The 21,599-nt window shown below is 46.6% G+C and overlaps 2 protein-coding genes across 6 annotated transcripts in view; both read left to right on the top strand.

Moving 5' to 3' along the window:
• Positions 1-21,599, top strand: part of LOC149332560 (MAP/microtubule affinity-regulating kinase 3-like) — a 634,516-nt gene that overhangs the window by 441,182 nt on the left and 171,735 nt on the right. The window lies entirely within an intron of this gene.
• LOC149332563 (calcium-independent protein kinase C-like) overlaps positions 1-21,599 on the top strand; it is a 57,906-nt gene that overhangs the window by 26,892 nt on the left and 9,415 nt on the right. For 2 of the 4 annotated variants that reach the window (XM_089558185.1, XM_089558183.1), the window contains 7 exons: positions 6,091-6,196; positions 8,181-8,380; positions 10,141-10,314; positions 14,168-14,322; positions 17,206-17,344; positions 18,061-18,249; positions 19,249-19,395. In XM_089558185.1, coding sequence (XP_089414311.1) covers positions 6,091-6,196; positions 8,181-8,380; positions 10,141-10,314; positions 14,168-14,322; positions 17,206-17,344; positions 18,061-18,249; positions 19,249-19,395 — 1,110 coding nt within the window. The remainder of the gene's footprint in view (positions 1-6,090; positions 6,197-8,180; positions 8,381-10,140; positions 10,315-14,167; positions 14,323-17,205; positions 17,345-18,060; positions 18,250-19,248; positions 19,396-21,599) is intronic. The other 2 variants (XM_089558182.1, XM_089558184.1) reach the window with 1 other exon arrangement.

The following is a 21,599-nucleotide window of genomic DNA, read 5'->3' as shown; positions in this document are numbered from 1 at the left end:
AGCTGAAGAATTACTATTCTACAAGGAATCCAACCAGGATCCTTCAGTTTTTCAGCAAAAGGCAACATGAAGAACACATTGGAATTGGATGAGTTGCTTGATGAATGAGAGCCTTTTCAGAAGATGCAGCATTGGGGAAGAGGCTTTGGTGTAGAATAGGGGGTATTCACATGGCGTCATGGGCGACATTTTTGCGTCCAATGCGTGGCTTCCACGATGCGGGTCGGAGGAGGGCGAGATGAGCCGATTAGACATGTGCCGTCGCCGTTTTCCATGCTGCATGGACGCCAAAATGGTGGCCGCTGTGGCTTGAGTTCATACCCCTTATAGCGTCTTGAAAACGTAGGGTATACTTGCATGGGACATTCTCTTGGAGTAGTTTTGGGCTAATGTGATAAGTGTATATAGAAGAGTTTTGCTGCAGTGGGATACAATTCGAGAATGAAACAACAAATGCCCCTCAAAGGCGGCCTTTCAAACTATGCGATGTCAGTGCACGTTAAAGAACCCAAGGTGGTCGAAATTCCCGGAGCCCTCCACTACGGCGTCCCTCATGGCACGGGTCGCTTTGGGACGTTAAACACCAATAAACCAAACCAAACTATGGTATCAACCTGTTGTCATGGCGTCGCCTTGCACCTACCAGCCACCTGTGATGCCACACTGGCAGGTGCAAGGCAGTTAACCGTGATGCCATGACGATAGGTCAACACCAGGGGTTGAAGGGTCTCCTATGAGGGGCATTTGCTGTTTCATTCTTGAATTGCATCTGAGTGTAGGGAACAGTTGCCATTTACAAAGCGGTTGTGACTTCGGTGCTCTTCTTTATGAGTAGGCTCTCCACATCTTTGTTCAGGCAACCAAATCACTGCAGTGTAATTGGCAGTTCTATACAAAAGGGCATCACTCGAGCCAGAGTGGGAAAATTTGTCATCCCGAGGCTGCATTTTTCTTGTAGTTATTGTCCAGAAACCGCTACGTACCTCACCAAATGCAAGCAAAAAGAGAAAGAAAAGGTTTGGTTATGATCATACTTTTCTTGTAGAGGCAGAACATGTGATGCAACTTTGTTTTGGCGCATCCTAAGCGTATCTGCTTTATTTTTTTTTTCTGTTCGCTTTTTCTTGTTGACAGTTTTCATTATCATGCTTGTGCAAACAACTGCTGCTGCCTGCTTTATTCTTACGCTTGTTTTGTTGCTGTTAAGTCACAAACTGAAAAAGTCATCCCAGCTGAATTCTTTTTTTAACCTGCTTTACATTTTGACCCGCTTTGCTTTGCACTACAGTTTATCCTTTTGGTTTGGCAACTCCTAAGCTTTCCTTTACTACAAAAGCAGCCCAGCTTCTTTGCGTGTGTGCTCGGCCACGTTTGAAAATTGGGGGAAAATGAAAATGGGTGTCCCAGATGGACTTTGGTGCAGATGTCAGGAATCGGGGAAACGTTGCAGTGAAATTTTTAAGCTTAATCCGCAGGAAAAACCAGTTGCTAAAGAATTGGTTAGTTAGACATGGTGCAGTTTGTTAATCAGCATTACTGTTTCCTTGTTTTGATATTAGATATTACGGCACTCGTGTTATGCTAGACCTACCCATGCACCACCATACATGCACTTCAGCACATTGAGCACGCATGGCACCATACACAAGACTGCACTCTGTGCCTATGGTTCGTCCTGCAACAAAGAAAAATGTTTGCAGGATGCTTAAGCAGCCAGTTGTAGGAGTTGGTAGCGAAAGACCATGGCCTGCATTCTGACGTCAATGTCCGTTGGGATTGATTCTTGATGGTGCGCTCTTATTGGTTGAAGTGGTGGAGGTGATTGTGACAAAAAGCACAGGCCCACCATCTCAACCCTGCTTATTCTTGTGTAAAAGGCGGTGGGCAGTGGTGTTGAAAAAATCAGCGCTCTTTTTTTTTACTGGAAACGGTGCACTGCAGACTAAGGGATGTTTTTTTAATAAAATGAATTTATAAATTTGTTGTGGCTGTAGGCAAAAAGGAGAGATCTATGGCCTTCATATGCTGTCTGGTGTTTCACCTAAGACTTTCTGCAATTGTTAAAAAATACGCTTTTTGAGTTAGGAGAGCGCTTTTTTCGGCATAGCATTATCAGCGGTCTAATGCTTCAGATTACAGCTAAGACGTGGTAATTAGCAGGCTGGTTAACTAACATTGAGTAGTTAACTTTTTAACTGTTAGGCTCCTTAATTATTCCAATATTTCCAACTCCAATATTTCGGACTTCGATGAGGAACCGCAGCGCACCTCGTAGGAAAGTTCATTTTTCGGACTGAAATAAACGCCAGCAATGCTGTGGGGATCGTATTTCTCGTCCTAATGTGGGTGCTTTTAAGAATGCCAAAAGCAACTCGGACGAAGAACAGACAGGGACGAGTGCTCCGTGTTCGCGTTGTTTTGGCGCTTTGAAAATTTCATACTTTCAACAACTAGCCCAATCCGCCACACTTCTGAACATAGACGCCAACGAACATCGCTGTCACAACTAACTGGTTCACCGCAGCCAGCCGTAAAAGGTGCTTTTTCGATCGGACGGACTGGCTTGGATAGGCTTGGCTTAAATAGGCTTGGCTATATGTAACTTCATTGTTGCCACTTGAGATAATGGTGCATTCTTCGTTACAAATGGAACGGGAACATCTTCTTTGGAAGTCCACCTGGTTGGGCTTTTGAAACAATATTTGAGATATACTGACACCTACCACTAATTTATTTTCAACCAACACTTCGGGACCAACTCGGTCCCTTCTTCAGGAGTGTCTAAAATGAGAGCCAGCAGCAGCACGGTGCGGCCTTCACTTTCCCTTTGTTAAAAGTCCGTCAACGCACGTCGAGGGAAGCGTTCCTGCCTTTGTGAGCCGGATGTGCCATGACTCCGTTCAAGAGGCGCCACGTTGAGTCCACGTTGAGTCATGGCACATCCGGCTCACAAAAGCGATGGTGAATAGGACTCCAGGAACGCTCCCCTCCACTTGGACTGGGACAAGTGTTAACAAAGGGAAAGCGAAGGCCGCTTCCTGTTGCTGGCTGGCGCGCATTTCAGTCGCCCTTAAAGGTGCACTGAAGACGATTCTGAACTTGTCTTTTTGCTGCGGGAACTCGATCTACACGTTCCTAGCAATCTTAGAAACTGCGACTTATTGCCCTGTGTGGCCGATTTCCCCAATTAAATCGAATTAACGTCCGGCTCCTGCCTTTTTTTTTTAATTCTCCCTCGTACGGTGGGCGGAGTCGACCAACGCGTGGGGAGCGCCTTTCACCCAGTCCCGTGGAGGCTTTGCTTTCTCTTTATTTTGTTTTTTAGGTTTCCATGAATAAATAGTTTCATTCGCAGATAATATAGCCGCAAAATAAGCCCGCAGAAATAAAAATACGCGCGGACTATTTGCTACTACGAACTACTACGTATTACTCCGCCGATGGCAGAGCGGCAAGCCGCCACGGGACTGGGTGAAATTCGCTCCACGCGTTGGTCGACTCCGCCCATCGTACGAGGGAGAATTAAAAAAAAAAGGCGGGAGCTGGATGTTAATTCGATTTAATTGGGGAAATCGGCCACACAGGGCAATAAATCGAAGTTTCTAAGAAAGCTCGGAACGTGTAGATTGAGTTCCCGTGGCAAAAAGACAAGTTCAGATTCCTCTTCAGTGCACCTTTAAGAAGGGACCGAGTTGGTCCCGAAACGTTGGTTGAAAGTAAATCAGTGATTGGTGTTGGTATTTCTCAAATTTCGCTCTTCGTTGGCATCTAGGTGGCCGACAAACAGCGCGCGACCACATTGAAATGGAGAGCTCTGTGCGGGTGAGAGGGGGGTGCGTTTGGAGGCTCGCTTCTGCTTACCTCATCCCGTGGGTTACACCCCTCTCCTTGGAGGAAGGAAAGAACTTAGGAGAGGCGGTTACTTCACATTTTTTTGAAGCCGGCTCTCTCCTGCTTCCCCCCCATACTTGGCCGCCGCCTCAGCGCAGCAGACAATGCAGCAGACGACGCCGCTGTGCCCAGCATTACTATTGGCTGCAGCGTCGCCCAAGGACTCCCAGTAGTCCTTGCGAAAGCACGTGACTGCCGGCACACTTTTCGGCACACTCGGGGAACAGGGGAAACGAGTTGGCTCGCAGTATAGCTCGAGGTTATGTCAGCCGAGCAGTGAGCCGAGTTAAGTCCCCAAATTTCACGAGAGATGCGTTCATATCATTTCACAAATACACCAATCAGTTTAAACTGGAAAGGAGGATCTATCCGTCACCAGACAAAAAGCTCGACAAAAGCCAGGAGGTAACGTGGCGTCGGCTCCAGACGCGAGCCTTCTTTACCCCGTCGGGACTAGCACCCATGTATCCAACACAATACAACGCTACTTGCAAACAATGTGACCGACTACCAGTCCCTTCTCTAGAGCGGTGGGAGGCTATACTGGCCAGCTCAGACCCGTTGACGCAAGTCCGGGCCACTGAGTGGGCTCGCAAGGTCGCCAAGAGCCATGGGCTCGAAGCCACCTAGCATAATGCCCACTAGGGCTCAGTGCTGACAATAAACGTTTTCCAGTCCAAATCCAATCGGCGCGCAGCTCAGATAGCGAGGGCCTCTCGAGTTTTCCTTCCACCATGCCCCTTTTGGTCTTCGCGAGCGTCGTTGACGATGGAAACTGACTTTTGCTTCGCGTGGCGCGTGCATTCGTTCGCGGCATGACCTGCGGCCACATTGCACTGTCTGGTATTGTACGTGAGCAGGGACTCCTTTTTTCTTAAATTTCTTTCTTAGTCCTAAAATAATTTTTGTCAGTTATTGTAGCCGTTGTGCCAACCAGCGGTGCTGGCTGGGCACTTTTATTTTTTTATTTTTCTTGCCAGTTCTGTGACATGAGGTGATGCAGACATGACAAAAGCATGACTGGTCCAGAGGCAGTCTAATATTATCGCTTGAAAGCTAACATGAGGAGCGGTGACGTTCGCGATTTTTAAAGCCGGTTTTACGCAGAAAGATTTTTTTTTTTCTTGAAGTTCACAGATTTTTTGGACTGTTTGATTATTCGGACCATTTTCCAGGTCTTGCCGAGTCCCAAAAACCCGTCTGCGACTGTATCCATATCAGTGTTTAGAATTTCAAAAACATGGTTGCCCGCAGCACTGTTGCCGAACAAATTTTGCCTACTTTGCGTCAATATGCATGCACTTTCGAGACGCTTGCAGGACAACCAACTTCTCCAGTTCACGAAACTCGTTGAAATAGAATAGCCATAATTTGTTGGGCCACAGCGCTGAGGGTAACCGCGTTTTCGAAGTTCTAAAAACTGATATGGATATTACTTACGGTAGGCTGCAGGCCTCTCAATAATTAAGGAGCCTGACAGGGATAGCTAAAACACTAACTATTCAATATTAGTTAGCCAGCCTGCTAGTTAGAATATCTTAGCTGTATTCTGGTCTACTATACTGCTGACAATGCTGTGCCAGAAAAAGCACCCTTCTAATCCAGAAAGCCTATTTTTATAAATTGCAGAAAGCCTTAGGTGAAACAACTTGTGCAGCTGTAGTTCCTATGTAACTGTGAAGATGTCTTGGTGGCTTCATAATGGAAAACTTCGATCAGTGTGAAAAACCAAACGACCACAGAAGAAACGCACACACACACTTGCTGATGCTGCGTGCTTATGTGTTTCTTCTGCGGGTGTCTGTTTTTTTTTTTTTTTTATGCTGCATACTGTGTGAAGTTTTGCGTTGTGAAATGTCACCAACTAGTCCACCCTGGTGGCTTACCCCCTGATTGGACTGATTCAAATGAGCAAGCGACTCTTCCAATGGTGGCACACCTTGGAGGTAGCTAACAAGGCCATGGAGCAAGCAGTGGGGGTGTCGTGTTTAGCACAACTGGTGCAGTGATGATATACATGTCAACTGAGTGACTGCAACCACTTCTACTGCTTCAGCCAATCATCACACGTTGCGGAAGTTTAAAAGTGAAAGAGGGCCCTTTTTGCAACTTTCAGAGAAGACCTGTTGATGAGCGTTAACCAATTACACCTCCCCCCCCCCCCCTTTTTCCTTCTGTGTGTATGTGCATGCCACCCAGCAGACCTCCATCAGTGAATCTCCCAACAAGTTGTCGCAATCCGTGTCTGAAAGATCGCACACATCCCCCCTGCCAGCCACTGCGGATGAGGAGAAAGGAATGCCAGGTAAGGTGCAGAATTTCTCAAGTGGTGCTGTTTTTCACGTGGACTTTCTTAGACTGCGGTACCTTCTCAAAAGTGCACTTGTAGCCCACCACTGTGCCTCGCCTATAAAGGTTCCCACAAAAGTTTTTGGAACACCAAAATTACGAAAAACCTGAATTTTCTCATTGTCCCGAGGTGCAGCCAGTCATTGAGGGGTGCATTGTGCAGGTTGTTCAGGGAAGTGCAAAGCACACCCTTCAGTTCCTACAGGCTTATACCCGTGCCACACGGACATATTTAATGCCATTAAGTGCTTACTGCCTTAAGTTTTAATGGCATCCGTGCGGTGCCACACGCATAAATTTAATGGCATTAGCCTTACTGCCATTCGCGACCTACTGAGTTCGCCATAACTCATTCGCCCGTGCAATGCGTACTCTCGCACCCATTCCACACACAGAGGAGCATGCAAGAGCATGCAGCTTCTTTAGTAACAACTTCCTAACCAGTAGTAAATGGTTAATTCTTAAAGGTGCACTGAAGAGGATTCTGAACTTGTCTTTTTGCCGCGGGAACTCAGTCTACACGTTCCTAGCATTCTTAGAAACTGCGACTTATTGCCCTGTGTGGCCGATTTCCCTAATTAAATCGAATTAACGTCCGGCTCCCGCCTTTATTTTTTCAATTCTCCCTCGTACGATGGGCGGAGTCGACCAACGCGTGAGGTGCCTTTCAGCTAGCTCCGTGGAGGCTTTGCTTTCGCTTTATTTTGTTTTTTAGGTTTCCATGAATAATAGTTTCATTCGCAGATAATATAGCCGCAAAATAAGCCCGCAGAAATAAAAATCGGCGCGGACTATTTCCTACTACGGACTACTACGTATTACTCCGCCGATGGCAGAGCGGCAAGCTGCCACGGGACTGGGTGAAAGGCACTCCACGCGTTGGTCGACTCCGCCCATCGTACGAGGCAGAATTAAAAAAAAAAGGCGGGAGCCGGACGTTAATTCGATTTAATTAGAGAAATCGGCCACACAGGGCAATAAATCGAAGTTTCTACGAGAGCTCGGAACGTGTAGATCGAGTTCCCGCGGCAAAAAGACAAGTTCAGATTCCTCTTCAGTGCACCTTTAACATGAGGAATCAATACCGCATTTTCGATGCGAAGAGCGCCATTTTAACCAGCCTTATTGACAGGTGCTCTCGACTTGTGTGCTGACATGCGAGTTTATGGCTACTTTTTCGACTTGTAAAGCAGGAACAGCCGTATTTTCTGGAAAATCGTTTTTACATTACATTTGAACAACATACCCCATATATTGTGCTCATTAGCAATGTTTGTATTAAGATGAAACTTCTAACTACCTTGCAAGCGTTGTCGACATCGTCACTTTCGATAATGGCATTAAATGTGGACGTGTAGCACCAACTCCAAAAATAATGGCATTATCAAGCTTAAGGCCTTAAGCATTTATTGCCATTTCTTGTGCGCGTGTGGCACGGGTATTAGACTGCCCGGCAGGTAAGGTTTTTCGCAATTTTTGTGTTCCGGAAACTTTCGAAGGCACCTGTATATGGTTTTATTGTTAGGCTGTACTGTTAGCTGTACTTTTACGCTGTGCTCTTATGCTGTACTTTTTTACGCTGTACTCTTATGCTGTACTGTTATGCTGTACTCTTAGGCTGTACTGTTATGCTGTACTCTTAGGCTGTACTGTTATGCTGTACTCTTATGCTGTACTAATACCCTACTCTTATGCTATACTGTTACGCTGTACTCCTAGGCTTTACTGTTAGGCTGTATTCTTAGCTGTACTTTTAAGCTGTACTGTTACACTGTGTTCTTATGCTATACTGTTACGCTGTATTCTTATGCAGTACTGTTATGCTACACTCCTAGGCTGTACTGTTATGCTGTACTCGTAGGCTATTTTTTTAGGCCGTGCTCTTAGGCTGGGCTGTTTACACTTGTATGCTTGCGCACGTGCGGTGCCCCTTCCCACAGGCATGAGCTTCGGGGCCTACGACATGCTGTCCCTGACGGACTCATACGGGCAGCTGTCGCTCCAGGTGCCGGACACGGGCGGCGAGCCTGTCGAGAAATTCTCTCCCACTCCCAGCAGCCGGGACAGCCGGCGGCCACGGAAGTTTGGTCTGGAGGACTTCACCTTCATCAAAGTGCTCGGCAAGGGCAGCTTCGGAAAGGTGCTCGCCCACTGTGTGCTGCTTTCGGGCACTCGCTGTCTGTGTTCACTCGCTTCTAACAACGAAAATCGTCATACAAATCACCGTCACAAAGAAAGTGGTGGATGGTGTGTAGAAGCTAGCTGAGGCACTGGTAGTGCTGAATAAATGATGGACCCGCTGCGGTGGCGGAGCGGCTAGGGCGCTCATCTACTGAACCGGAGGACCCAGATTCAATGTGGCAGCCATGTTTCAATGGGGGTGAAACCGCAAAGATGCCCCTGTGCTGTGCAATGCCATCGCATGTTAAAGGGACACTGAGGAGAAATTGAAGTTGGCTTGTATCGACAGAATACCAGCTCCTGATTACAAAAACGCCACTCATACTGACAAGAAAGCTCTTGTAACGTAGAAAAGAGCAAGAACCAAAATACAGGCATCGCCACCACAGGCCAAACTCGCAAGTACAAGCGTGGTGACGTCATAGGACAAAGCAGTGTTGCTGGAACCAATGGTTCTAGCAACTCTAGGACCCGAGAAACCACAAATCACTGAGGCGCAGCCAATGCATGCGCAAATCTCTTTGATGGCGCCAGATGGCGCCACGTGCCCGGCAGCTACACGCGCGCCTGCAGCGTTGGGACCAATCAGCACCTGCTCCCCGGCAGTAGGCGGGCTCCCGGTATTCCGCTAGTGGTAACAAGGTACACGGCCATGGTACACGGTATGCTAAAGGTGTCTATTTGCGAGAACTTCGTTGACGACTTCGAGAACGAGATCCATCGTAACGCTGGCAAAACGCCAGTACCAACGTAAGCGAAGCGACTGTAGCGACGGCCTTCAACGTGTGGCCGGCAGTAGCTTTCTTTTCGGCTGCTGCTAGGCCGCACTGCTGGCCGTCAGAAATCACGGAGTCCTGTTACGTCATGTGCACATCATGTTTCACGTCACTTAGTCCTGTGTCGTCATAGGAGAATCCCAAGTTTGAATCAGAGCAGCGGGAAAAACTTTTTCAACTTCGAATCCAAATTTCTTAGGAATAAATGCATCTTTTGCTGCCGGCCAAGTGGCAACAAAGCCATGACACGCCGAACTATCGGATTTTGCTATAAAAAAAATATTAATAGTGTTCTCCTCATTGTCCCTTTAAAGAACCCTAGGGGGCCTAAATTATCATTTCGGAGCCCTTCAGTATGGCTGAGGAGCTGCACATTAGAACATCGTGTAGAATCACTCTCAAGTGCCTCGTAACACTCGACAGTGTATTAGGACCGTTAGTGTGGCGTAGGCAGCAGAGATGCGCTATGAACTTTTTATTTGAATAGTATTTAGATGACATTGGTCTCCTAGACAAACTCTAATCCCTCTGTTAAGCACTCTCACTGCACATTCTCTATGCATTGAACTTTGTCATCCAATGTCCTACGCCTGTCTCAATCCATATTTCTTTCCCTGAATGCCTTCCATACGCATAGTAGTAAGTCAGTGGTTTTAAACACCGACTAAATTCTCGGTGTTTCAATTAAAGAGCTTCTCTCTCTCTCACTGGTTATAACATTGGAGGTCATTGGAGGAGGAACTAGTCCTTTGGCAAACATAACCTGACTTGTGATGGTGGTGGTGATGATCTGTAGTCACTCCATTTTCTGGACGATAGCTTGCATAAACTGTTTTGTCGAGACCACTGGGTGGCTCGCCTGTGACCGTGGGTTAATGTTGAGAGTTGCACATGGGAGCGTGCCTCACTCAGGCTTCAACGTGCTCAACTTCTTTTCGCTCAGGTCATGTTAGCCGAGCGTAAGGGCACAGAAGAAGTGTACGCCGTAAAAGTGCTCAAGAAGGACGTCATTCTGCAAGACGACGATGTGGACTGCACCATGACGGAGAAGCGCATCCTGACGCTGTCCGCCAAACATCCGTTCCTCACAGCTCTCCACTGCTGCTTTCAAACTGAGGTAGGCCCCGCAGCTGCCTGACCTGCCTTATGTTGGAGCGGCAATAGAGGCATCTTGATGTCTGAGAACTGTAGCAGAGGGTATGTGAGAAATAATTTATGCAATAAGTGCTGCAGATCTGGAATGAAATGCACACTTAGCGAAACATCGTTCCTCAGTCCTGCTAGAAGCTCTTAGCCTGCAGTGCTCCATTGCAGGATCACCGACGGTTAGTGATACTAGTTCTTCAAATGACAGTTGTTTTTGTCTTGAATGTTGCCTTTGATTTGTTTGGTCCATCATGTACATGACATTGGAAACTTTGTTCAGACCTCACTTCAGTATTTCTGAGTGTTCAAGTCAAGGGAAATCCATTCTGTCTCGTCCTAGCGTATTCATGTCAGCAGAAACTACGAAAAAGCACCTTGTCAACTCTTCACGGATGGCCAAAATGAAAAAACAACAGCCCTGGTAAAGCAATTTTGGCACTTAGCGTTAGGGCAGTGACCATAATGTACTACTATTCGATATGACATGAGGTACTGTTGTTTCAAAACATGTTGCCATGTTGGCATTGCAGTCCGCCTTGCGCACATGTGGGATGTGTTTATTAGTAGATAATGTTGAGATACTTGTAGTATATCGGGTCTCAGCTGGGACCCCACAAAAGTCCCACAGTACGATATTCTCTCAGACGGTGGTAGTTCTCATATACAATGAGTCTCATCAAAGCACAGTCTCACTGGCCAGCCTTCTCATAGATAGCAACCATACAGAATCCTTCATCTTCCATCGGATAGTGAAGCAAAAAAAAAAAAAGGACGCTTGTAAATAGCTAGGAACAAACTTTTCTATTTCATTTCATTTCATTTCATTTATTTTTCCCTTAAAGGCCCGAGGGCATTACATAAGGGGGGAGCAAACTCAAGATTTGTACGAACAAGACAAGAACACTACAAAGAAAGAAAAAAAAATAACATTGAAAAGGAATAGAGATGTACAACAGGTAAGGGGCGTCGAAAAGGTTATACAATATGTAACAAGTAAAAAAAAATTTAACACATGAGTAAACAAAGGCTAAGGAATGAAAAAAAGCAAGGACACTTGTCTGTCTCAAGCACAACATATAATTGAAAAGATTGCACTCACGAAAAATGGTCCTTTAGTATTTCACGGAATGATTTGCGATTAGTGCATGATACAATGGTGTTTGGCAGGGCATTCCATAGAGCTATTGCGTGCGGGAAAAAAGAAGAACTGAGTGCTAACGTGCGACAGTTGATGCGAGCGATGCTATGATTGTGGTTCAAGCGGCTAGACGTCCTATGGGGGGGTTCTAGTTTTGCGTGGCGTGAGCGCGGATGATAATAGAAATGATGCAGAAGACAGAGGCGAGATATGATGCGGCGTGACACGAGCGATGGAATGGAGACGGACTGTTTCAGTGCAGTGATGCTGGTTTTTCTTGAATAGGAAGATGTTATAAAGCGGATGGCGCGGTTCTGTACGGCTTCGAGGTCGGCGGCGAGATAAGCTTGCGATGGATGCCAAATGGATGACGCATATTCTAATTTCGGGCGAATGAATGTCATGTATGCTAGTTTCTTTATTTCAGGGGATGCGTCCTTCAAGTTACGTCGTAAGTAGCCGAGTGTGCGTGAGGCTTCTGCGCAAATGTTTTGAATGTGGGTTACCCATGATAGTGATGGTGTTAGGTGGAGGCCAAGATATTTGTATGATAATGTGGGGTCGACAAGAAGTGAACCAATGCTGTACTGATGCGGATTCATAGTGCGTTTTCTCGTGAAAGACATAGACATGATAGATAGACATAGATCGTGAAAGACATAGACATAGATCGCACTAAGACCAGCACACTGTTGACACTGCCGGAAGCTGACAGCTCACCACTGACTGCATATGTTTGAAAAAGCTAGCCAAGGGGTCTGAAGTTGAAAGGCCAGCACATGTTGAACGGAGGAGAAGATTCTCAGACATTGCATTTAGGGGGACAGCAGTGGCACCAGTCGGCACTTAATAGGTCTTGGTGGTTGCTGACAACTTTCTGTGAGCTTGTAATTGTTTCATGCTAAGTTCTGCTCCCGGCTAGTGGATAGGCTACATTTCTACCATAAAATTCCGAACAAGCGCCCCCACCCTTGCAAGGGCCCCCCCTAACTTCACTGTCAATTTCACATTTCCGCGCCTTTCCGGGAAAGCGCCCCCCCCCCCCCCCCCCCCCCCCCCCCCCCGCACGCGTTTTTGTAACGTACCGCGCCCAAGCAACACTGGTCTGCCCCATCCAGTTCAAAAATCCAATCCAATCCTGCTTTTCAAGCCATTCGCATGCTCGTTTGCACGCGCCATTTGTCTTGTTTTGGCGTTGTCGAGTCGCGATGCCGGCGCATTCGTACTCAGTGCCGAAGAAAGTTGAGGTCGTACAATGGCATCGATAACTCAGTGAACTCAGTTTTCAGTGAACTCGTGGACGATGCGCTCTTCGAGTTCTTTGAGCGGGAAACAACGGCAGGACGTGCAGTTAGTAACCGGCTTCTCTCTGAAGAGACTGTCAGAATAGCCAACACGCAGTTGGGAAACACTGTAGCCGTGGCGCCAGAAGACCGGGGTGGGCTTTAAGCGGAATGCTGTGAACTTTTTTTTTGCGACTGACTTGGAGGAGTCTTTTGATGGTTTTGAGAGTGATTGACATAGCAGTCATAAATCTTTTACTCAATGAAGTTCATGTTGCTAGAGATAAATAACATCTTAAATCCATGTGCAGTGCACTTTTTTTTCTGGCGTGAAAAAATCGCCGCCATCTTGAATTTTGGTGCCGTTCCGGGATAGCGCCCCCCCTACTTTGCCAGTGATTTCGACTTGCTGGAGGGGGGGCGCTTGCTCGGAATTTTACGGTATACTTTTGTGTGTACGTGCAGAACCCCAGGCTTTCTTTTTTTTTTTATAGACACTTGCTCTTGCGCAGTGTGGAAGGGGCAGAGTGGTTACACAGTGGTTACAGTGATGCAGAAGACACTACTATGCATGAATCACCATGCGATGTTCGCCCACAAACGCTAAATAATTTATGATAAAATTTTTCTGTCATGCTGCTTCGATTTCAACAGCCGAACGAAGACTGTGATGTCAAAATGTGGTTATATGTCGCGTGTGAGGCATGAAAAAAACGTCGATATAATCGCTGCTTCATCGTTTTAATTCACTACACTGGTGGAGCCAGCCTTCCTCAATAGCCGGAATGACAACGAATGCAGCAGCAGCGATTATGTTGCGGCTTTTTCATGCCTCACGTGACCTAAAACAATTCTTCGACGTCACAGTCATCGTACGGCTGTTGAAACCGAAACAGCACGAGAAAGAAATTCGATTATGAAGTATTCAGCGGTCATAGGTGAATGCCACACGGTAATCTATATATAATACTTCACAACTTCACCAGCGCTGTGACGAGGAACAAAGACAGAGAAGGAAGGACAGGGTGAAGTTGTAAACTTCACATGGTGAACTTCACATGGCGAACTTCACTTGGTGAACTTCACATGGTGAAGTTGTGAAGATGTACCAACTAGCTCAGATCACGGTTTTGCCCATATATAATAATGCCTTATGCATCATTTCAAACAATAAAACATGGATTCAAAAGATAGGTGCCTATACACCTTTAAGTTTGCTAAACCAAATTTTTTTCTTGTTCTGGTGAGAAGATAAGTTTCGCATTTCCGTCTCACTACCATGGTGTTTAGCTTCTGCCGCTGCTCCGGCGGAGCAGTTTGCTCACTTGAACGTATTCCACGTTCCATGGCGTGAGTGTGCTGGCTGTGACCATGTGCACTGTACTGTTCCCTTTTCCTCCCAGGACCGGCTGTTCTTTGTCATGGAGTATGTCAACGGTGGAGACCTGATGTTTCAGATTCAGAAGGCCCGGAAGTTTGACGAGCCACGAGCACGATTCTATGCAGCCGAGGTGACGCTAGCCCTCATGTTTCTACATCAGTACGGAGTCATTTATAGGTGAGCCTCCCGTTTGCCAGCCTTCGTGTCGGTGCCTCTCACTCGACCAATGCAGCGTCGCGTTTTTGCTGTACGCTTGCTGCAGCTGCTCTCGACAGTTTATTACCCCAGCAGTTGCGTGCAGTTCAGCTGACTAGGCTGCGTTCATTAAGTTTGTTTCGTTCTCATGGATGCAGTCATTGGAATATAAAATACACTGCTACAAACAGGTTGGCTAAATCAGCCGAAAATGCTTCAGAGCTGGCCTTGAGTAGCCTTCATGATATATGTAATTTAAGCATTTAATCGCATAGGTCAAAGTTGGATTATTATGCTAGGTGACATCCTGAGTTGGGCATAAAAAATTAAGACACGGTATTGTTCCTGTTTTTTGTGTTTTATATTCTTTCCTCTAATTTTGGGTGTCCATGGTTCTTATTGTTACTGCCATTCAAAGTCGCCCATGATGATGAAAGTGCAAAGTGGCTAACTCCAGATGTTATGCTCTGGTCAGTTTCAGGCAAGCCTGCTTTGTCACCTCACAGAACTAGGCTTGTGAATTGTGCTCGGCTGTTCGGGACTTTCATGCGTTGTTGTTTTTTCTATCGATGACAGAGTTAACGTTAATGGCAAGCTCGTGGTGATAAACATGCTGGCACAATCTTGTTTAGTGACTTTCAACATAGAACAGGGAGTCGTGTATGTCCTTAGGTAAAGAGCCTTAATTGGTTCTTGGCATTGATAAGTTTGCCTTCTGTTACAGCCATTTTGGCTTAAAAAGGCTGGTCATGTACCATGGACTGACCCGATTTTCAGCCTACTAGGCTGGTGCAGTTGAGTATTCAGTGTGGAGCTGACATTTGAATGCAATAACATTAGGAGACCTATGGGGTCAAAACTTGTAGTCAGTGACAAAATTCACCTATTGGTTGGAGAAAAGTGACATCACCAGACCGGAGCATTTCCATTGGCTGGAGGGAAATGATGTCACCAGACGGGAGCTCTCCTATTGGCTGGAGGGAGGGTATATCACCAGATGGGAAGAGATGTCTCTTTTGGTAAAGGTATCAACAGCTGCTAATGCTATCAGATTACCAATGGGTAATAGAATTAGGTGCCCTTATGTATATTTTGTTTATTTGTTTTCCTGCTTTGAATTGATCGAAATTTAAGGGGGGATGAGGGGATCGAAGGCGACTTTTGTATTTTTCAACTTATACCCCTGTCAAGCGGGCAAGTTAAGTGCACTTAAGGAGAGTGTACTTCGCTGTAAGTACACTTTGCCGCATCTAAACGACGCAAGTGGAGTGTCACTCGCGGAAAAGTGCACTCCGCTGAAAGTGCGTTCACGGACCACACTTTGCTGGCCGAGTGCGTAGCCTCGACGCCAGCGCTTCCAATGATACAAAATGTATAGTGCATAAAAAGTACTTACAACTTTATTTTACGTGCTATAACACTGTTTTCAGAAAAAAAGTTCCTTGGTTATAGCTACAAGCGAAGCGACAAAACAAGTAAGCGTGATCAGATGCAACATCGCTGCCCGCCGCCATCTTGTTTGTTGTCAAAATTCTGGATAGTCTTGGCTGGTCTTGGCTTTTCTTGTATTTTCATTTTTTTTCATCGTTAAAAACTGCTGAACCTCGTTTTATTTGCGCTATCACGTTAAGCAATCAAATATTATGAGTCTTTTTTTCTTTTCCATCGTCCTATTCAGAAATTCCGCTCATTTTCTGTCGCCATTTTTTTCTACCATGAGTGCACTTTGCTTTCCCGTTTAGCACCGCGTAGCCCAAAGTGTCACTCGGGATGCCAAAGCGCACTCCCCGTAAGTGCACTTAACTTGCCCACTTGACAGGGGTATTAGAGTGATGAAGTTTAGCAGACTAGCTTAAAACAGCATCAAACAATCAGATATAAAGTTTCAGAATGAAAGCTTCAGTAGGTTCCCTTTTATCATTGTTTATGTGTTGTCCCCATGTTGCTTGCTTGTGGAAAGCCTAGCATAATAAAAAAACAGGCTACAGGTCTGTATATGCTTCTAATATTTACTAAGAAGTGTGGTGTAAATCAAGACTCTCTTAATTTTTTGTTTAATTTCTCTGCTCTTTTTTTTTTTTTAAAGGACACAATATGCACCTTCTCTTTATGTTTAGAATGTGTCATGCTCTAATTAGCATGTAATAAAAACATGTGAGCCTAAATGGTAAATCTGAGGCTGTCTTGACGCAGACCAAACTTCAGTGACCACAGCAAAAGAAACGGGGCAAAAATCCATGCACCCATTACTATGCTACGCTTTCCACGAGCAACGTACGAGTATTAGCTCAAACAAACTTTCGAGAAAACAAGCCTGAAAGTTCTAAGCTAGCACACACTGTCTATGTGTAGATGCTGACAAATCCCCTTCGCCGTCTGTTCGTCACCGATCGGGACGATCGCTCGGAGGCCCCGGGTAGTGTGACGAAGACGAAGCTGGCAGTGGCGCGGGACGGAGCGCTCGCGCTAGGCCAGCGGCCATTAAATCATCTCATAGCCATCGTTCACCACGTCTCATTCTTCGGCTGGCCGCCACGTAACAATATTTATTTGGAGCGCTTAAAGTTCATTTTTGGGTGAAATATTTCAGCACAACATAGAAAGTGTTGGAGATGCCAAAAAGTGTACTTTTCAAAAATCGACTTTTTTCGCGATTTTTGTGACCTGATCCCCACATCCCCCTTTAAGTATAGACGAGAAGAAAGCAGATGATAACAGTTCCCTTGGAGCTTAAGTGGTGTGGTCTTTAGTAGAAGGTGTCAGTAAGAAGATGTTAAGGTAGATGAAGATCTTTTGAGATTGTAACCCATTGTATGCGTGTTCATTGGCGTTTCCCTTACGCTGTGCTGCTTTGTTTTCATGCAGGGATTTGAAACTAGACAACATTCTCTTAGACACGGATGGTCATTGCAAGATTGCGGACTTTGGCATGTGCAAAGAAGGCATCAAGGACGGTGTCACGACAACCACCTTCTGTGGCACTCCCGACTACATTGCACCAGAGGTGGGGGCACAAGTACACTACTCATGGTCTAGACGCGTATGGACAGTGCTGTGTCACTGAAAAATGACCATAGATTTACGTACAAAAGCTAAAGCCAATAATTTCATATTTGGCCCAGTTTCGCTTCTGGACCAGCCATTGTCCTTGTACAGATAATCTGCTAATAGAAGCGTATTTTGATGTATTAAATAGTATTGTTGCTATAGTCATCAAGGAAATGGCATGTTCACTAAGTTGGTTAAGGCCTTAGCAACATTCTTTTTTGTGGTGGCAGTTTTAAGTATAGGATACGCTAAAATGCTGCATAAAACATTGTAATGGGCACTTGTGAGCAGACATCAGTTTTTTAATGTCTAATTTTTTAACTTAAAATGTTATGTAGCAGACAGTTAGGGGCGTTAGCCATGATACAGGAAGCCTTTTTTCAGGACAGAACTGTTCTTTTTGTGCCTTTCATCAGTTTTTTTTCAGCAATTTTAATTAGACATGAGCACCGGATAATGCCAATAATTAGACATGGTCTCGCAGAAAATTATATAAAGTGAAGCCTAAGTGAAGCCCAACTGTGGGTTCCTGTACTCGAGCACGTGGGTTGAACTTGTGTCTAGGGGCCACTTACAAAAGCTCGAGAAGTGTGCTCAGTCAAAAAGGTTTTCTGAAACACTTATTCGACCTTCAACCTTCTTTTTCCTTTCAACCCTACGCTTTTCGTTCAGATCCTGCAAGAGTTGGAGTACGGCCCCTCGGTAGACTGGTGGGCGCTGGGCGTGCTCATGTACGAGATGATGGCGGGCCAGCCGCCTTTCGAGGCGGACAACGAGGACGACCTCTTCGAGTCGATCCTGCACGACGACGTCCTCTACCCGGTCTGGTTGAGCAAGGAGGCCGTCTCCATCCTCAAAGGGGTGCGTACACGTACTTGCAGGTCACACTGGTGGCAGGAGACGGGTGCATGGAAGGGAAACGTTGAAGGCCGATTCACACGATGGTCCGTTCGCCCCCGGCCCGCGCATCACGTGTTCATGCGCCACTAAAAACTGGCCTGCGATCTGATGACGTCAAGCGGACGCGATGGACCAAAAGAGCAGATGACGCTCTGGGTGTACCACAGTTGCCAGACTATTTTAGAGTGTTTGGCAAGGCTGGCCGAACTGGTCTTTCCTCCCGACCCATGACTGTGCGATTGAATGAAAGAAAAACTTTATTGAACTGCAGAGGAATTCCTACGAAGCGGGTGTGGCTCTTTGTCCAATTCCTCAATGGCCTGGGCCGTCTTGCTAGCCCAGTTGCCAGAGCTAGTGCATGCATCTTCACGGGCCACCGCTAATTTTCGTGAGGGGAGAGGCACCTGAGCTTCCTTGCTTGACCTGTCCGCGGGCCGACAGAGCGCCTCTCAATATGGTGACGCATGAACACGTAATGCACAGGCCGCAGATGAACAGACCGTCATGTGAATCGGCCTTAAGTTGCAGATGCGACTGCCAAGTTGTGCAAAACAGGATGTAACGTCAAAAAGAGTAGCCAAAAAGCACATCTTGGATATGCTAAACAAGACGGCAAAGCATCAAGAGTCACACATGGTGCTTCCTTCCCCTTCATTTTTGCCCACACTTTTTAATCAAGCAAATTACAAGATTGCTTTTGAGACTGACCTTGGTTGACCTTGACTGACCTTGAGGCTGACGAGTTGATCGGCCTGAAATTCGGAGGTTTGCTGATTTCTGGGTCACTTTGTAGCAGCAAAATCGGCTGCTGAGCACCGTTTCGTCACAAGCAGCACAAAATAAACCAGATATAAAAAGAAAAGTAAAACTGCATTCCAGGAGAGAACGGAAAAAGAAGGGAGGGAAAGGGAATTGTCGGTCATGATGTGAGCGCGCTGTCAATGGTGGTTGTGCGTGCAGTTCATGACCAAGAACCCTGCCAAGCGGCTGGGCTGCGTGGAGTCGCAAGGTGGGGAGCAGGCCATTCTGAGCCACGCCTTCTTCAAGGACATAGACTGGGAGGCCCTGGAGGCACGCAAGGTCAAGCCACCCTTCAAGCCCAAGATTGTGAGTGGCTCTCTTACCTACCTGTGTGTGCACGTATGGCCAGCCTAGTTGTAGTGAACTGGTTACAGTGGTTACTGTAACCGGTTACAGTGAACTGGAGTCATGCCTCCGCATGACGCCAGCGGCAGCCTGCTTTCAAGAGTCTTCTATCGCAGCTGCACAAGAAACGGGTGGATCATCATGGCGTTCAAGTGCTTTTGAGTAGTAGTGGTGGTTTTTATTTTGCACTGAATATGGAAGGTAAAAGAATTTTTGCTACCCCGACATCTGCTATAGCTGCTGGAAGCACCTGAGTTGGGGCAGCGGAAATAAAGGATAGTAGGCAGTGTGTGGAAGTGAAAAGAAAGAGGTGAGGGGATAGTAGAAAGTACAGGGGGAGGGGAACACTGACAGTAAATCTATTTGCATATATACATGATAAATATAAATATATACAGGTCACACGCATGTGAAGGTCTGGTATAACACAGTACAAACACAGGTGCAAGACACAAAGCACAAAACAGCTGGAGTGGGGGCGTCGCGTCCAACTGTTCATCGTCCAAGGTAGCACACGTGGAGCGTTCGGTCCTGCACGTAACTACCTGGCAGAGAACAGGCGGGACATCAAGCCCGTCTGTTCGAGGAATGCACAGAGGCTCACCATTGTTTGCTCACGGGTGCGCGCACTGCCCTGCGGCCACAATAGCCTAGTAAGAGTGTCTGGAAGAATGCCCAGCGCCCTGTAGGCTGCAAGCATGTTGCGACGGGCATCAGCAAACGCGGTGCAGCGAAGGAGCAAGTGCTCTAAAGTTTCTGCCGCACCGCATCCAAAACGCACTGCACTCGTCACAAACCCGTGACGCACCTGTTGTTCCCCGGGCCACACGCATCCAAAACGCAAGTGAAGGATCATTGTGCGCTGCGCCCGCGTGAGTGGTCGACAGCCGGTGATGTAGAAAATGTGCTCACCTCCTGCAATGCGGGGATTGGGTGCTGCCGTCGGAGATGACGCTTTTTGAGTGGACGCGTTTTTGGTGCAAAAGCACTACTTCACGAGGCCTAACCGGCTCACCGAGTTTGTGTGAAGCTTGACCTTGAGGGTGACCTTGGCCTAACCATAAATAAATAAAATATTGCCGCAATTGGAATTGGAACCCGAGGCGGCGCGAACAGATCAGCTTTGCTGGCCACTGCACGAGAGCACTATGCTATTGCTGCAGCCGACCACGCCTCATGTTAAACTGCAACACGCTCTCGGGTTGTGCATTGCACTTCGTCGTCTTCATCGACTAATACTGCTATCGAACTAATACCGTCGCCAGATGTGCCAATGACCTAGCAAAGCAAAACTATGAGCCTACCAGGCTAAACACATGCTTTCGCACATCTACTCCGTTTAACTACGTTAAAAACCCTACCACTTTTTTTTTCGCCTAGAGCACTGTTGGAGTACTGGCTGTGCAACCAAAAAAATATTCCGCCATTTTATGCACCAGGCATGCTGCACGATGCAAGTTGCCAATTTTGTTTGCAGGCAAGCTCACTAACACCATAGCAATGCGTTCGAGAGTGGGCGACTGCAACGCCTTCGCTTCGGTCACCAGTGGCAGGATCAACCTCCCAATGCATAATCCAAGCCACGTGCTACACTGCCTGTTCTGGTTCATCGTAATCTAATGCTCTGTCAGGGAGGTGCTTGATCGGGGCTGAGAGAACAAGAAGCCATGACTGTTAACTTATCTCACTTCCAATCGGAACTTACTTGATAAGAAAATAAGCAGTTTCTAATGCGACAAGCTCCATTATTGATTGAGTGTACTATCAGGGACAAAAGTGGTATACTCCAAGCGGTGGGAGCTGGAGCAACGGAAAACTGCGGCATTTTGGCGAGCTGAAGCACGAAACATTGAAACGAGCCGAGCGACATGCCTCCTGATAATAAATGTCACGCATTGGCTGTCTCGATCCCAGATGCCGCCTGTAGATGGCGTTGCAATTCAGTTTTCCCGTTGCTTCGGCTCCCGTCATGTGGAGTATAGTACCACTTTTGTCCCCAATAGTACATTGTCGTCAATCCATTGGTCCTGTGAAATTAATCTTCTATTAGCCGTACTCCATGCTAGTCACATTCGTCATGTACTGCATGCGATGTTTACACCACATACCATGCATATACACTTCTGGAATACAGTGCTTTTCAAAGAAGGCTTCCAACCAGCTCA

The sequence above is a fragment of the Amblyomma mixtum genome, chromosome 8, assembly GCF_055824585.1.
Source record: "Amblyomma mixtum isolate Tamu chromosome 8, ASM5582458v1, whole genome shotgun sequence".
Taxonomy (NCBI): domain Eukaryota; kingdom Metazoa; phylum Arthropoda; class Arachnida; order Ixodida; family Ixodidae; genus Amblyomma; species Amblyomma mixtum.
This window is presented reverse-complemented; position numbering and strand designations above follow the sequence as displayed.